General features: G+C 29.6%; 3 protein-coding genes across 3 annotated transcripts; 1 reads left to right on the top strand and 2 right to left on the bottom strand.

Moving 5' to 3' along the window:
• Positions 1-1,784: 1,784 nt before the first annotated feature.
• Positions 1,785-2,271, bottom strand: LOC124833633 (uncharacterized). The gene has a single exon (XM_047308156.2). The coding sequence runs from the start codon at positions 2,238-2,240 to the stop codon at positions 1,860-1,862; it is 381 nt and encodes a 126-aa protein (XP_047164112.1). The 5' UTR covers positions 2,241-2,271; the 3' UTR covers positions 1,785-1,859.
• A 2,678-nt stretch (positions 2,272-4,949) lies between these two features.
• Positions 4,950-5,303, bottom strand: LOC124833640 (uncharacterized). Its single transcript, XM_047308165.1, has one exon. The coding sequence runs from the start codon at positions 5,301-5,303 to the stop codon at positions 4,950-4,952; it is 354 nt and encodes a 117-aa protein (XP_047164121.1).
• Positions 5,304-11,372: 6,069 nt separating this feature from the next.
• On the top strand, positions 11,373-13,217 carry LOC124833634 (uncharacterized). The gene is made up of 2 exons (XM_047308157.2): positions 11,373-11,653; positions 11,739-13,217. Exons 1-2 carry the CDS (start codon positions 11,405-11,407, stop codon positions 12,966-12,968), a joined length of 1,479 nt encoding a protein of 492 aa, XP_047164113.2. The 5' UTR covers positions 11,373-11,404; the 3' UTR covers positions 12,969-13,217.
• Positions 13,218-18,051: the final 4,834 nt, after the last annotated feature.

The following is an 18,051-nucleotide window of genomic DNA, read 5'->3' as shown; positions in this document are numbered from 1 at the left end:
TAATTATGTGATAGAGAGAACTATGAGAGAGTATGTTATTTGTGAGAGATATTTCAATCAGTGATATTAAGTAAGAAAGGAATACAAGTCATCTTCTTAGTCGGTCAGTTTCAAGTTTCTCTGTATATATGTTCTGCAAACAATGTAGAAAGGATATTTGGAAAAGATAATGGCTTAAGAAACACGAATGTAATCTGCATAGTTCACACTTATTTTTATAGACATTTTGGGTCCGTAAGAATTAAAATAACGTGAAACACAATATGCTCGATGTGTTTCATTCATTTGTTCTCCAATCCAAATGTTTAAGGGTCCAAGCCATAATAGTTAAGAACCACATCTGAAACTGAATTGTTAATTACACGTCAAAAAGTTATGTCTCAACTATAACAGTTTAAAACATCAGCAGCAGTTTGAATGAATATGATCCAAAGAGATCTGGTCAATGAAGACTTTCTCTAAAATTGTCCTATTCATATATTGAATTCATAATGTAATAAGTAAACTTTAATCTGCAATATATTATCTCTCCTTCTAGAGTTTCAAATTGAATCCGCCCCTTTCTCATATATATATTAAAAGACTTCACCCAGCGTTAACCCTCTCCATAACCATGATTAGTATTGTTTTAAAGTTTATAATATAAAGCCCCCAAAATGGATGTTCAATCAACGGTGAACAGAGAAGTACAACCATGAAAATTAACAAGTCAAATAAATTACATTAGGTAAGCACATTTTCAAATGAAAAAAAAAATCGAATTTATATTAATATAAATGGATGAGTTTAGATTCACTTGTCGAAACTTATCTATTGTCATTTAAGAAATATTAATGAAATTCAATAAAATACGTTTAAATTTTATTATAATTTAGTAATAAATTGCACAAAACTACAATCTATTACAAAAATAATTATTAAAATTACATATAAGTCTTTTTTTCTACATATAGGTCCAATATATTTGTTTTTTTATTTAAAACTAAATTAAATATGTTTCAAAGAAAACTTTAGTCCAATATGAACTGAATTCAATACTCTCTCCTATTAATTTCCAACACAAATAATCTACATGCTATTAACTTGTGGTAATTTGAAGACGTTGAATTCAAATTAAGTTAGATTGGTCAAGTTGAATTTTAATGTAAGCCAAGCTAACCTGACATTTCATCACCAGTAACAATTGTTCCATTAAAATATAATACATATATTATTTAATTTATAGCATGATTTTCATAATAAAACAAGTTAAATTTCCATGCCCGTTGCCAACAACAATGTTAACTTACAATAATAATTTATCATTTCCACAAATGTAAATGTCATACCTAAGTATCACAGTATTTAAAAGAACTTAAGTATTTTATCCAAAAAAACTAACTTTAAAGCCATTATAATATATTATTATTATGCGCTATTAATTTTTTGACTTTGAATCTTATCATTTGAAATCCCAAAGTCAATAATAATAAGGATGCAAAATTAGTGGACAATTATAAGAGAAGTTATGTAGAGAAGAAAAGACTGAGAAATAGAACCATGAGAAACAAATATCATTCTCTTATTATCTTATTAGACTAAAACTATTATTTACTTTCAAAGGTATATACAGAAGCTCTACAAAGGAACTCTGCAACTAAACAACAGAAAAGATAACTTACCTAGAGTATAGAAAACAGATGGCATAACACATTAAGTAATAATTTATTCATAAGAAGTACATGTTCCGCATTCTCTTTCCTATAATTTTAGATGGAAATGTTAGCTGATATAATTTCTTAGCTGTTCTATACAATTACAGACACAGATAACCTTCTATATGCAAGCTTTTTCCCACAGATTCATGATGGCATCTTCAATCAACTAGACTCAGGAATAGTCTCTAGAGCAGGCATCCACAATCCCTGACCAGATTCATGATCTCTGGCCTTCATTAAGCGAAGGAGAACATCTTCTGCAGAACCTCTCACTGCTTGCTTCTTATTTACCTGTTGTTGCTTCCCCGACAACAGTTTTGCCAACTCCTTCTTTGAAATCATTATCTTCACCTTTCCATTCTCATCAGGAGAAGCTCTTAGCGACCCCATAAGCTTCAATTTCTGCACTTTCGCTAAACTCAGCACATCACCACCACTTTCGTCAAACACTTTTCTCGATCTCATCATCTTCTTCGACTTCAAATCACTCCAGTCCTCTCCGTCCCACTCCATTGATGATGCCGCCTTGCAACAGTTTCCCATATTTTCTCAGATGAACAAAATCTACCAACAGATTACAGATTTCAGATTGCAGCAGTTTCTGATGATTATAGAGAGATCGGTGAAGTTGAAGCTGATTCAACCTGGTACTTACGTATATATAGGGATAAGGGGTGGGGCATGATTTTTTTCACTATTCCATTCTCATGACGGCTCTTACAACTAAGGTGGCTTTCTTGACCAAACAGTACAATTCCAAACATCACGTGTATGTCGTGTACGTGATACGACTAAGCTTAGGGTTTTCACTTACCCAGTGAATGGGAACTTATCGAATCTTGGAATTGGAATCTATTTGTCTTTGATTAATAACTGTCACTGTTGGATTAATCATAGGGTGTCATTTTTGAATAAACACAAATATTCCGCATTATTACTTAAATTAAATTCCTATCTGAAGTCAACATTTGAAGCTGCTTAGAAAAATGAATATTTTCTACGTTTTTTTTATACCTGTAGAAAGATATCCTTAACAAGCTATCTGCAAAAACAACAGTAATTCTTCACTTATAATCTTATTATGAACTGCGAATGATTGAAATTTTTCTTACTGCATCGTCATTAGACGTGGTGATGAGCCACTTAATTAATTTTCACGTTGCCAAATTAAATGACTTTTTGATACAAAGATTCCACACGGATCCATTATTATCTTTACGCATATAACTAATTACTGGGCTGCAAGAACATCCTCTCTGGTATAATTATTCAGAGAAAAAATCTTCGTGCACAATGTGAATTACAGGTTAGAACACACAATAAAAACACCAAAAGAACGTAAACGCTCTCCATGTCTCAACCCACGTTCTGTCTAATCATATTCCTTACTTACAATTTTATCTTATATCCTTATTTTTTAAATAAAAATTGTTTGACTTTATTGTGATTTTTATTTTTATTATTTTTATTTAATCATTATTTTTTTTTCTAGCACTGAACTTAATTTTATATACATCATTCAATCTAATTTTGAAAGAGTAAAAAAAAATACTTAAAATTAAGATAATATCTTTGAATATTAAAAACAACCCAAATATTAGATAATATAAGAAGTTTTATGAGTTGAATAGTTTATATGTTCACTTATTATAACTATCGAAGACTACTTTAACATAAAATTATGAAGAAATTATTGAGCTCAAAACTTAAGATTGGAGAATCATTTAAAATTTTAGAAATTTAAATTCAAAAGTTAAACTCTTAGCTTCAAATAATTATTATATTTGTTTTTTTTCCTACTATACATGCTAATTTACATTATAATTTTTTTCACAATTTTTTTAGCCAAAGTACATGTACATAATGTGTAATGTTTTCAACATTCCTTTAAATCATCACGTTAAAGATTATAGACTTTCAAAACATTGACTAAAAATTCATATATAAATATAGTATGTTATTAACCATGATGCTTTTCTTATTCATTTAACTTCTAAAGCCACTATATAACGTAATTTTTAATAGTATGTTATTAATAATGCAATATCAACATGAAGAAGGAATTGGAATTTAAATAGACTATTTTTTAGATTGTTTCTCGTGGATTTTGGTTCATTGTTCAACGCGTTTGAGATGAACCAAGTTAACTCGATGCGAAAATGAGACTATTAAACTCGTGTTTAAATTTAACTTAAAGTATGTTGCTTTTATAATTTCACAATTAAGATGAAATTAATATGTAAGTCACTTATGCTGTGAACCAATATCTTTTAATGTAAATTTCAATTGTACATTTTTTCAATAATCATATTTTTGTGTTTTGTATTTGAAGAATGAATGAGTTATGTAAAGAAAAGTAAAAAAAGATGAAGATAGATTGTACTGTTCAAAAATGTAAATTACAAGAAACTAAATTAATACAAAAAATATATGAAAGCAATGATCCACATTGAAACAATCATTACTAAATTTATTATTTTTCATTTTGGAGACATTTTTATAGTGTTTGAATTGTAATCACAATTTGTCATTTTTTATTTTATATTTGAATAGACTATTTATATTTTTTCCCTTTTTTAACCATTAAATCACAATAAAATAAAATAAAATTACACAAATTATAATAATTGTCTCAAAACTATTCAAGTAGGTTGTGTCCATTCAACCCATGTTTTGCAACAATTATCCTAGACTAACTTCCTTCCCATCCACTTTTGTTTGATGTGTTTCTATATTATCTCTTAGTTATGTTACTCGAATTCTTGATCATCTTTCGTTCACTTAACTCTTATAGTAGTCTTCATTTCGATCACCTTTCCTAATCTATGTTTCCATTTTCTTCTAAGTCTGTTCTTATTTACATCATATCTCCTCCTTCAATGTCTTCGTCTTTGTCGAAACTTTTCCTCGATGTCTCATTTTTTTTTCTGACCTCAACAGATATACATATGCTTTCACAAAGAAAATGGTCAAGTATGATATTTTGAAAAAGTCCGCCTTGGTTGAATTACTAGTACAAATTAAAAATAAACTGAGTAAAAATACCAAATGGATAGTAAGCGTAAGGCGAATTAGGGTTTAAATTCCAAAGTTGCGACTCCAGTAATATAAATCGAAATCGATTCAAATAATTTATTCATACGGATTCCCTACAAGTTTACATGAAAATGGATTCTTGCCTTTCTATACAATGAATGATGAAAATGAATAAGGTATTTGACGAATGTATACAGAGTTGTAATCTTGAATGAATCAAGAAACCTCAGGAATAGTCTCTAAGACGGGTGTCCACAAGTCGTGACGAGAATGCTGATATCTTGCTTTTATTAAGCTGAGCAGAACTGCTTCTGCAGAATTGGTTTTCTTACCAATCTGGTGTGGCTTCCCCAACAGTTGAGCCAACTCTTTCTTTGAAATCACCATCTTCACCTTCCCATTGCCATCGGGAGAAGCTCTTACCGCTCCCATAAGCTTCTCCTTCTGCACTTTCCCCAAACCCAATCCATGATTACCATGTGATTCATCAAACACCTTCTTCGTCTTCAAATCACTCCAGTCCTCGCCGTCCCACTCCATTGACGACGCTGCCACACAACAGTTTCCCATATTTTCTCAGATGTAGGATCAAAAAGTTGCTTATAATCCTTTGAGTACGATGCGTATAATTAATAAAATGAAGATGATTATTAAGTCCTTGCTATTAAAAATGAAGTTTTGTGAGGGTGGATGTGTTTGAATTTCATTTCATAGGTACATATATAGAGAGAGAGGAAATGAATGTGGATAATGTAAGTTGAGTTATAATTTATAATTGTTGTGACGGCACCTAGAATGTGGTCTGGTTCTTAGTCGTGGCCGCTGCAGGTGGCTTCCTTGACCAAATACTATCATATTATTAAAACACGTGTATGTTATGTCCGACTAAGCTTTATCTTTTGTTAGTGTGTGAAATTAACGAGTGACTGAGTGAATAAATCTTCCATCTTCTCTGGTCCAAATACCTGGTCAATCAATTTCCTCTTCAATTTATCCAATATAAAAGTTGGGAGATGCTGCAAAATTAAAAAGATAAGACAAGTTCCTAGTAATTACAATTTTCCTGTAATAATATTAGCGTACATTTCAAAGAGAGTTACCTCCTAAGTTGAATATGTTTGAACCTCAAACACAGTCCACAAAACGACAATGATCGGAGAGTACGAAGAGAAAATTAGGTACTATAGTATGCCATGACTATGAGTGGCCATTAGATTGAGACGCCAAGTAGGAAAAAGGAAAAAATAAATTATATATATATGTATATTATTGAGGCATCATGGGTCATTGAATCATTCGTTATTGTTCTTATTCTTTTCTCGATCCAAACATCATTCTTCACTCGGCTACCGAAAGGGAAGAGATGAGGTATTACATTTTCAACGCATATGTAAATAAAACAGTCAAAAAGTTTTTGTTTTTTGAACCATAATTTGTCGTCATGCAGTGAACTTTAATATTTTACGTATTATAATGTTTTCCTTGTTGGCAGAGGTGATGCGGGCCTGAGCTAAAATAATAATGTATGAATAGTTTACGAATATGAACATAATAAATGAAAATGTCTTACAAGGATATATATATATATATATATATATATATATACACATACATACATCGGGGTTTGATAACGTGTATCAGTTGATACAATTTAGCAATGTGTATCATATTTTAGTAGACAAAAATATTCTTATGTTTGATAACGTGTATCAGTTGGTACAATTTAGCAATGTGTATCATATTTTAGTAGACAAAAATATGCTTATGTTTGATAACGTGTATCAGTTGGTACAATTTAGCAATGTGTATCATATTTTAGTAGACAAAAATATTCTTATACATCATGAATTATAAGTTTTAAGGTTAAGGGTATTTTAATAATTTTTATTCTCAAAATTAAAAAAAATAAAAATAAACCCTCTAAACCCTTATTCACCTCCCTCATTCCTCAACCCTCTTTCTCTTTTATCTCTCTCACTCCAACATTTTGTGTATCATCCTATGGTAGCGAAAAAATCAGAAACATTGGCTCTTAAACAAACTTACAAAAAATGATTTTATATTGAGTTTTCATTTTATAATTTTTGTCTTATCTAATTTTATCCAATTTTCACAAACATAAAGGAATTGGTAATTGACCTGGAAAAAATAAAAAATACTCTCTTAAACAATTTCTTACAAAAAATGATTTTATAATGAGTTTTCATTTTATAATTTTTGTCTTATCTAATTTTATCTAATTTTCAGAAGCATAATGACATCAAAAGAAACTGGTAATTGGCCTGGAAAAAATCAGAAACACTCGTTGTTAAACAATTTCTTATAAAAAATGATTTTATAATGAGTTTTCATTTTATAATTTTTGTCGTATATAATTTTATCTAATTTTCACAAGCATAATGATATCCGAAGGAATTGGTAATTGGTCGGGTTTTCTTAGAGATGATGATTCAACATATGCAGATGATGAAATTAGAGAGGTTAGTGAAGATGGTGAAATTGAAGAGATCTTGAATAAACATTTGCCTAAAGGTGAATATGTCAATGACTCAACTCTTTACAAAGACAAATTGTTTAAGGGCAAGTGTTGGATGACAGAGAAAATGTTGGAGTAAGAGAGATAAAAGAGAAAGGGTCGAGAAGAATGAGGGAGGTCAGAACGGGTTTGGTTTTTTTTCTTTTTTTTTAGATTTGAGAATGAAAATTATTAAAATACCCTTAACCTTAAAAGTTAGAATTCATGATATATAAGAGTATTTTTGTCTACTAAAACCCGGTACACATTGCTAAAATATACTGAAAAACAGGCGTACGTACATTAGCAAACCCAATATATATATATATATATATATATATATATATATGAGCACGTGAAATTTCACGTGTTTTCTCAAGTAAACAAAAATTAAATAACCTACACATTAAGACATGAATATAAATTTGAATAAAATGAGGGCAAGTAGTTTATTCTGGAGTTCCTTCCAAATATGTTTTAGTTTGAAAAGTAATACATTTTCTCCTTTAATTTTTTCATATGGATACACGAGATAACAAAACGTGATAATAGTAAGTTAAGTTAGGTTGATGAATTGAGTTTAGTTTTTCTTTTTTTAATTTCAAATTTTAAATATTTTGATGTTTTATTATACTATTATATTTGTTTTTGCTTTATGATTGACATATACAATAATGATTTATTTTTTTATTTCTCAAATTTATATTTTGTTTGTGTTGAAATTTCACTTGGTAATGGTTTCGTTTCAATCTAACGCATATTTTAGAGGGTTGATATATTAATTTGTTTTGATACCCTAAACTAAGGGAAAAAAAGGATATGTTAACTTTTTTTTAGTAAAAAAATAAGAAAAAAGTTAAGCGTGTATATAAAATACCATAAATACTTCTCATAAAAAAAATAAAGTATTCAAAAATAAATTATTTTAGTTATTTAATTCAGTGTTGTTAAAATGGATTGTAACCCACGAGTCATCCTGGCTCATCACGGGTTTGAGCCAGGTTGGGTTTGAAAAAAAATGCAATTTTTTATGTGGGCTAGTTTACAACTTAGCTCACCGGGTTGGCTCACCAACCCACATAATTTAATTTAATTATTTATTATTTTGTGTTTTAATATTATTAATTTTTTTATTATATTGTAGATTGTGATAAAGAAGAAAATGTTTCAAGAGAGAAAAATACTATAGATTTATCTATTCAAGACTCTAATATTATAAATGGACAAGTGATACAAAAATTATCAATATTAAAAACTTTTTTGTTCGCCTTTTGTACATGTTTTGGATTACACTTGGATTGTATGATATTTTTTATTTATTTTGAATTTATCTTTGGAGTTTAACATCATTTTAGTGCTATGTTTATTTAGATTTGAATTAAAAAATTGTAATTTTTTTATTTAAAAAAACTTATAATTAAATGAGCCAGTGAGACAACCCGTTCAACCCACCAACCCATGGTAGGTCGGGCAGGGTTCGAAAATTTTTAGTTTGTTAATAAGCAAGTCGGGTTGGGTTAATTCACTAAGTAACCAACCCGTGGTGGACCAGGTTGGATCGAGCCGGATTATCTGTTTTGACAACTCTACATAAAACCATCTTATCACAAACTTGATGGAAACTATTTAAATTTTTTTTCCTCCTCTTTTTTAAGAAAGCAAAGTGAAAAAAAAATTACATTTTTGTTCACATTTCTTTATTTATTTTCCTTTTTGTTTCTCTTGTTTTTCATTTCTTTATTTATATCCACATGCATGATTTGTACTTTTCATTCTTCTTTAATAATTTATTAGATCTACTTGACTTCAAGGATTGTTGGGTAAAACAAAGTCTCACCTCAGATAAAATAAAAGATGAATATGTGTTTATATACATATAAGACACATATATTGACAAGAGGCCTTTTAGAGTGGTAAAACAATCATAATCATATAAAATGTTAAATAAAATTTAAAATATAACTCAATTTATAAAATAAAGTTTTCACTCATTTATATAATATTATATTTAATTGATGTGAAACTTTGAACATAAAAAGTTTAAAAGTTTTAGAAGAATTAAAGATTGATATTTAAAATACATTATTGTTATCATCCATTAATAAATCTCATAGATGATATACTTGAATCATAATATCTCTTAACATTGAGATAAATAATTCTATTTTGTATGAAATTCTGAATGTATAAGATGAAAATATGTACATAAGTGAAGATAAACTGGAGTAAACATGGTGAGGGATGATTTTAATTGAAATTCATTGTGAATCATTGGAGGAGAGTTTGACAGTGAAATGGGTCAGAAAAGCTCTTCAATTTAAGTTTCTACCAGTCTACTACTCTATTAATGGTAGCTATGGTCAGAATTAATTGAAATAGGCACAATTAGGAGAAAGTGGGTGAACAGTGAGACCCAACATACACAAAAAAGCATAATATCAAAGAATTAAACGCCAGATTTGATTAGGCTTAAAAGTACACATGTTTTACTCCACTCACCCACTCACTCCATGCCTAAAGTTTCCTCATAAGACATGTTCCAATCCTAGCAAAAGTTAAGAAAGAAAGACAGATTTGGAAACCTTGTGCAATAATGAAAAACCTATTTACACCTGCCATCTAAGTGAGACATAACATATTACATTGAAAGAGGGAGAGACAAGTTTATAATGCAAAATTTTCTATAGATCAAACACTCCAATTTACTCAATTAAAGACTAATTTTACCCAAACTATTATGATTATTAGTTTTGTAATGTTAGTTAAGAGTAAAAAAGTCAAAAGATGTAATATTATCTTCATAATGGTTAAGGGATTAAAATGCACTAGACATGTAGTAAAATGGATAATATTAGAGACATGGGTATGCTGTAGGATTTGCAAGTATGAAGTAGCTTTGAAGAAAGAATTTGTCAAAGTAGTATAGTAAGTAGTGAATAAATGATTGATTAAAATGTAATAGAGATTAGAGAAAGGAAGGAAAACTAGGACAATCAAACCTAGTAGGTTGTAAGATGCGATACCCCCATGAGCATGCCATCACAAATGCAAGACTATTTACATATGGTGAGATTGCCAAGATTTCTGAAAAGTATTATATAGTTATGATAATAAGGTTGAGAAAAAATAGTTTTACGATTTAAAAAAATATCTTTAGATTGAGGAAGGTTTTCTGGATAAAAAATGTAATGATTTTATTTTTTTTTTAAAAAAGTGATTAATAAAGTATTGTTACTGCTTCTTGTTCGTTCCATTATCACATCTTGAACCTTTTACAAACATAATATAAGCATAGTGAAAAGGTAGAAATTAAATGTGCAAAACTGTTTATAAAACACGAGTTGTTGTTACCTAGTTTATTAAATCAAATTTGTTGAGGAGCTTGAATTTATATATTGAGCCTTTGTTGGTAAAAACTAATTTACAAAAATAAAACAGTAACAAAATAAAGAAGTGGCAAAAAAATAAGTAGCAACAAAACAGAATTTGCGTAAATAATAATTAAAAAATTAAAGCTTTTATTTTTTTTCTTGACACTTAACGAAACTAAAGTTTTCTTTTTGGACCCCAAAATCAAATTGGATTAAAAAAAATATGAACATGAGAAATATATGTTTTGTCATGGTTACACGTTTCTAAAAATATATTATAGTTGTTAAAAGCAAATTTAGATGTGAATCATAAGAAGTTATCTAACAAAGTATCATGGACCCATTTGTTAATATTATAACAAATTTTAGATCTAATTATTCATATTCAAGTTATACTTAGAAAAGTTCAATCAATCTTACTTATAAATAAAGATTCTTTAGATTCTCGTAATTATAACTCTATTATTATATATTTAGTTAAAAAAAAGGAAATTATTGGAGAACCATTTCACCTTTATGTCCATAAAACAGTCGAGATCACAAATTTAAAATGATATATATACATAGTAAGTATTTAATAGATTATACGTAATTAAAATTTGAAAAATTAAAATTACTGAAAAGAGTTTAGGAATTAAATTACGAATGAATAGAGACCTTTTTATTAATTTTTCTTATTTTAAATATATTTATAAATTGAATTAAAAAAGTTATAAAAAAAATGGTTAAAAAAATAAGTTATAAAAAAAATGGTTAAAAAAATATTTTGCTACTGAAAATGGTTCATGCAAAAGAGGGAGAGGGGCGTGATGAAATTTATGAATGGAGAGCAGCATCACATCATAACATTCATCCTTCAACTAAACCAAACAATGAACAACACTCGCAAACATCCCATTTCTTCCGGCCACGTCCCTTCCGCCACTTCTCCCGTCAATTTCCGCCGCTCCACCCCCAAAATTCATCTCTCCGCCAGGAAGCTCGCGGCGCGTTTATGGCACTTCCGCTTCTTCCACCGTTCCTCTTCTCACAAGGTATACACTTCTTCACTTCACAACATTCATATCGTTCACTTTCATACATTCACAAACCTTATTTTCCGTCATCCCTGTCCTCAAGCTTCAATCCTCTCCACCACCACGTGTCAAGCGCACAGAGGAAGAGGCCACACAAGGTGATAGCAGGAAGCTTCTCAGAGACGCTAAATTAAACGGTGCCTCTGTTGTCTCTGTTCTTCTCTCGGAGCTCCTTCGGGCTCAAACCTGCATTAACAACCTCAAATCAGAACGCAAATCCTCTAAGAAAAAGCTGGAGGAGGAAAAGTTCCTCTGGAAGCGTCGGGAACTGAAGAAGAACGAAGCAGTGTTGGAGGAGTTGAAGGATAAGTTAGCCAGGGAAAGGAGAAGTAAAGAGAGGATGGAATCACTTAACTCCAAATTGGTACATGAGCTGGCCGAAGCAAAACTATATGCCGAGCAATTTATGATTAACTACAAGGAGGAAAGGAGAAAAAGAGAAATAATAGAGGAAGTGTGCAACGGATTGGCGATGCAAATAGGAGAAGACAGAGCTAAGCTGGAGGGGATTCGTGAGGAGATGGAGGAAGAGAGGAAGATGTTTCATGTGGCAGAGATGTGGAGAGAGGAGAGCATTCAAATGAAGCTACTCGATGCCAAACTTGCCCTGGAAGATAAGTATACCCAGATGATCCACTTGATTGCGCATCTGCAAAGTTTCTTGAGGTCAAGAGGTGATGAACTGGGTGCACCCGAATCACCCAATGTTGAACTTTCATGTGATTTCACAAAGTCAAATCTTGTTCTCGACACTTTGAATGAGATCAAAGTTAAAGAGAGGGTGATTGGAGTTGAGCCCTGCTTCCTTTCCACTCTTACCGCTCCCTCTTCCACCGTCCACATTGTAAGTCTTGATGAAGATCATCGCCTCAACAATAATCTTCACGATGTTGACCAAAACGTGAATGGATTAGGGAGTGAAGCAGAATGTTGTGAAAATTCACAGGATGGTTGTTGCAAACACTCTGACTCTTCTATGGCGCAACAAAACTCCGAAGATCTTACTTTTGGTGAGTGTGAAGTCAGACTTGCAACACGTTCTGTTAAGAGCCGTGGGTTCAGACAATGGGAATTATTGGGACCACGAAATTTTGCAGACTCGATGAATCCACACATCACTCGTGGGATGAAAGGGTGCATAGAATGGCCACGAGGCATGCCCAAAATCAATTCCAAGATAATTCCTGTGGAAGAAAGAGTGCGAAAAGAGAAATCTCAGTTGCACTTAAGACCTTGTTTGAAAGAGAATAAGTATACAAACAGATTTGAGTAAAACTCCATTAATTTAATTTTGTCTAAGGTGGTTTGTGGAACAAATTTGCAGAAGAAACACCACCTCATCACAGATTTTAGCTTATATTAGTAGAGAATACCGTTGTTTTATTAATGAATTATGAGTGTGCTGATTCTGTTGTAGAGAGCAAACCATATTGATAGAAAGAAGTATTACTATTCCTTGAAATCATGTTATGCAGACTTTGTAGTGATCTGAGAATTTGTTGAATTTGATGAGCATTGTGTACTGATGCTATTGGTGGTCCTACTTTCCTTGGGGCCAAAACTGGAGAATTTATGAAATGATAAATTGGTTGCTTATGATTATAATGGTTATGAGAGGATATTGTGGGAATTATAAGCTATTTGAGTAAAAACAAAAGCAATGATGATAGGAGATGATTTGCTTTCCCAGTGGTACATTGATTGAATGATTAAGAGTGATAAGAAGAATGTTTGTGGAGAAGAATCCGGCGCGCCTGATGATGCGCCTATAATTTTTGGTGTCTTTCTTTGCTGGCAGAGATGGTTAGCTATCTTTATGATGGACCCACCTAATCCACGCCACGCTGCTGTTTCGTTAAGACAAATTTGTTTTTTAATTAAAATAAGAAATGATATTTTTAATTATGTAATAAAAACATCCAATATTGAATTTTTAATGGTTTTTTTATATGTACCTGTGTAAATAAGGTTGAAAGTGAAGTTAAATTCCAAGGTAAGTTGTTGTGTTACCCATTATAATAGAAAAATATTCTTTTAACAATATTTTACAACTTAGCTTATAATTGATCCGTTTCAAATATACGGATCAATAATCTATTATTAAAAAAAGTTGTTAAAATATTATAGTTCATTATAAAAAGAAGATGAAGAACCGTTTCTTCTTTCTACGTCATTGCTTCCACAACCAACAACTTTTCTTTCTTTCATTCATATATTGAAATAAAAAATGATATTATGACACACTTTTACATTTATTTGATATAGAAAACAAGGGTAAAATGGTCACAAAAGTGTAAAGTTTTGTATTTTTTCAAGAAAGAAGAAAGTAAAAAGTAAGTAAGAATAGTGTCAAATAAATGTAAAAAATTTAGGTGTGTCAAATAATTATTTTTCATATTGAAATAACTTATTTCCTCGTTACTTTTATTGCACAACTCCAATATTTTCTTCACAAATTCATATTATTTATTATAATTGTTTATAGTCTTCCACAAACGAAGGTGTTCAATGATTTTTACTCCGCTGCATCTCATTAAACAAAATTAAACAAAAACATAGGGCGATTATTATGTGCATAAAATTGGTGATGCATAGATATAGATATGAAAAGTAGTAGTAAAGATGTGTAATATTTGAACATGTTAGCTGCCATAGGATTTGGTGGACCAATGTTAAAACTCTTAGAATGACACATTTTTTTTATGGCTGACTAAAGGAGCCGAAAGAACAAAAAAGAAATATATCTCAGGGCCCATTAAAAAAAAAAGAGAGAATTGTGATATATTTTACAATAAAATTACTGTTAATAATAGAAAACACTATGTAGTTACTACTATTATAAATAATAAAGGTGTTAGTGCATGTATTAGATGGGATGTGATGTGAAAGAAGAATAAAACGAAACTGATTTTACATAGAAATGGGAAAAAGTAGTTCAATTTAAATTCAACGCAAGGAAAAAGTGAATGAAAGTATGACTATACTGAATTTAGAAATGGGGTAACTTTAAAAAGTAAAATTTGAGAGGATTATTAAAAGAGAATATAAGACAAAAGAATAAAATAATATTATATAAATTAAGAGATATATTAAAAAGGTATAGTTCTGAAAATTCAAAAATGATTTCTTGATTTTAAAACTTAAAGGATCTTTGTTTTCAGAAGGTGACAAAACAAAGGTTAAACATGAAACAACAAAGAGACTGAGAATTTGTTTTATGTCCATGTCTTCAAACAAAAGTAGGATAAATCATTTTGTTTACCTTCAAAACTTGTTTTTTATTTACATTCAGTATTTTTAACACACACTATTTAATAAGTATATTAATTTATTTTTTATATTAACAATTTTAATATAAGTTAGTTTTAAAAAATATAAAAACATATTTAATATTTGTAATAATAATAATAATAATAATAGTAGTAGTAGTAGTATATAATATTTATTATTATAAAAGCAGTAATAATAATTAAATTTTTTTTAGTAATTTTTTTTTATTTCAGAAAGTTAATGTCTATTGTGTTGATATACATTTTACTTTTGTTTGTTTAATTTTAAGAACATATTAAACAACCGATTTACTTTACAATCAAGAGCAAAATAATTTTACAAAAATTAAATATAATATCTATTTATTTATTAAAAAATTATGTAGAAGAATATTTTATTTATTTGTTATTTAATCAAAAATAGATAAAACGATCACTTTTTTTCTTTCAATTTTACTACTATCAAAGAAAGTGGAAATATATAAGTGTGTATAATGTTAACAAATGTGAGAGATAAATAGTTTATTAGAAATAATTCAAAACATTTTAGTATACACGATTAATTTTAATATACTTGTATGACCTTAAAATATAAATAAAAAGATAAAGATATTATTATAATATAATAATTGTTTTAAAAGGGAACAAATATATTTAACATTTTTACTCTCTTTATTTTCATTCCCTTTCTAATCCAAACAATGAAAAGTGTATCTTATCTAGAGTATGTTGGTTCTTTTGCTTCTTTGCAAAAAACATAAAAAATAAAATATCATATCAATATGATAATGTGAAATTTTTAATATATTTATTGTAATTTTTCAATAATATCTATTATAAGTTTATCAATTTAATAATAATTATAAAAATGTTAAACTTGACATGATACTTTTGTAAAACTAAAACAACATACAATTAAATATTAAAGGACTAAAATAGTAGTAAAAATAAAAATAATAATTAAATTTCATATTTAAAAAAAAACCAAAATTACAATTAATTAAAGTTCAACAGAAATAAATCAACCATTAGTGTTTCTTTTTCATTTAAAACTAATTATTACCATTGAAAATAATTTATTTCATTCACTTCAAACCGAAAACAAATTTTGATTATTATAATAAAATACAAATTTTTATTGTTATAATAAAATACTTGTCATAAAAAGTACAAGGATACACTGACTCAATTACATTAGTTTATTAATAAATATGCATAATAAAAAAATTACATTGATCTGAATAAGGCAAAATTGAACCTTTATAAAAAAGACAAGGGTCTAAGAGACGGATTTTTCCTAAAATAAAAAGCATCATTTACACTCTCTTCAAAATTAATTTATAATAATTGGAGCTACTTTAAAAACAAAACTCGTATCCTCTACTTTAATTTGCGTAATGTAATATAATATAATATAATATTAATAAAGAGATTTTTTTTATAATAAAATAATTACCTATAATTAAACTACAAAATAATTTATATTTTAAATTATCTAACCAATAATTATCATATAATCGATTTATTAAAATTGTTATATTTAGTAATATGGTAAAAATGTGAGAAATATAAAAATATGATATAAATATATTTAAAGGGTATAAAAAATAGTTAAAGAAGTTGAGACGGAATCCCCAGATGGAGTGACAGAAGTAACAGATAACCGTGGCAGTTTGTGGAGTGTCGTTGTTGATAAAGATAAAAGCATAACAGTGAATGATTCGAGTTGCAATGTCTCAACTTTTACCCACTCTCCTTCTTTCACTAACAAAACAAACCTCATTGCCACTCCCAAGTACAACTTTTCAATACATGGCTCAGAATAAAAGCACAGCATAGGATGCTTGCGAGCACTGAGGGGTCTAAATCTAACAGAGTTGGACCTATGGCCCAGGGGCCCACTCCTGCCATCTCCAACCATTTCCTGTGCTCTGGCCCACTCCACAATCTAAGGCCCATTAAGAAACAAACCAACCCTCTCCTCTCATCAATAATCAACAGTGCATTTAAAAGATGCCAGTTTGCAGACACACTTCCTTCACCCAATCCCGCACTTCAGGACCTAACTACAGTTCGCCATTTCGGTAAACCTTTCTCACTCCAACGGGCCTGGGCCCAAGGCCCGTGCTCTTTATTTCATAAATGTTTTTATTTTATTATTATTTTACTGAGAATACGACAGGTGGCAGCGGTGTGGGTCCCAGACGATTGTGGACCGCTGAATGTGGGTCTTTGTGGTGATATTGATCTTGTTTGAAAAAGATGCCTTTTAGAAATCCATGGGCATTGAATTCAATTTGGTGTCATTAGCATTATTGATTAAGTGTTTCTTTATCTTCATCTTCTTTCCAAATCTGCAACCTTATTTTTCACAATAAATTACAACCTGTCATTGTGTACCCACGTGGAACAGATTGAGACATCATAAACGGACCCCTTCTTCCAGAATCTTACACGTGGTGGGCTGTAAGAGGTTGCACATACGCTACCCACGTGGAGCCTCCCATCTTTATTGCATCTGGCAATTCCATCGTTGTGTTGCAACCAGTGTGATATTGTCCTATTTAAAAATAATATTAATGAAGGAAAATTTAAAAGAATAATGATGAAGTATGACGTGGTTGACTAGAATGATGAAAATATTGTAATCCACTGATTTCTTCGAGTGTGATTTTTGGTTTTAAAATAATTACATAAGTTGTTGATTTCTTTTGAAAATGTGAATGAAAAGATAAATCTTTTTATGGGAATTATAGCCACCATCAACAAAAATGGAAATTTGATGGAAGAACCCAACCTGCTTGTAACCATGCCATTTCTGCATTATTTTCTCTGTCTATCTGTCAATTTAAAGTATGTAAATTAAATAATAATAATTTTACAATTTTTTTTTTGGTAACAACATTTAAACCCATTTCTTAGGATGGAGACATATCTTAAAACATCCTTATTGCAAATATTATAACGAGTAAGGATACTTCTCATTTTCTCTCAATAACTTACTCTCTTGTTTATATACTTCACTCTATTTTATTTATTTTTTGCAATAAACAATAGTCTTTATAGTAACATTTATAGAATTCTTTT

Source organism: Vigna umbellata, chromosome 1 (assembly GCF_029865625.1).
Source record: "Vigna umbellata cultivar VRB3 chromosome 1, Vumbellata_1.0, whole genome shotgun sequence".
NCBI lineage: Eukaryota > Viridiplantae > Streptophyta > Magnoliopsida > Fabales > Fabaceae > Vigna > Vigna umbellata.
This window is presented reverse-complemented; position numbering and strand designations above follow the sequence as displayed.

Bases quoted from the DNA above. Each gene is read 5' to 3' on its own strand.
- LOC124833633 (XM_047308156.2), bottom strand. From the start codon at position 2,240: ATGGGAAACTGTTGCAAGGCGGCATCATCAATGGAGTGGGACGGAGAG.
- LOC124833640 (XM_047308165.1), bottom strand. From the start codon at position 5,303: ATGGGAAACTGTTGTGTGGCAGCGTCGTCAATGGAGTGGGACGGCGAG.
- LOC124833634 (XM_047308157.2), top strand. From the start codon at position 11,405: ATGCAAAAGAGGGAGAGGGGCGTGATGAAATTTATGAATGGAGAGCAG. The intron at 11,654-11,738 runs GTATACACTTCT...CCTGTCCTCAAG, and splicing joins ACCGTTCCTCTTCTCACAAG to CTTCAATCCTCTCCACCACC.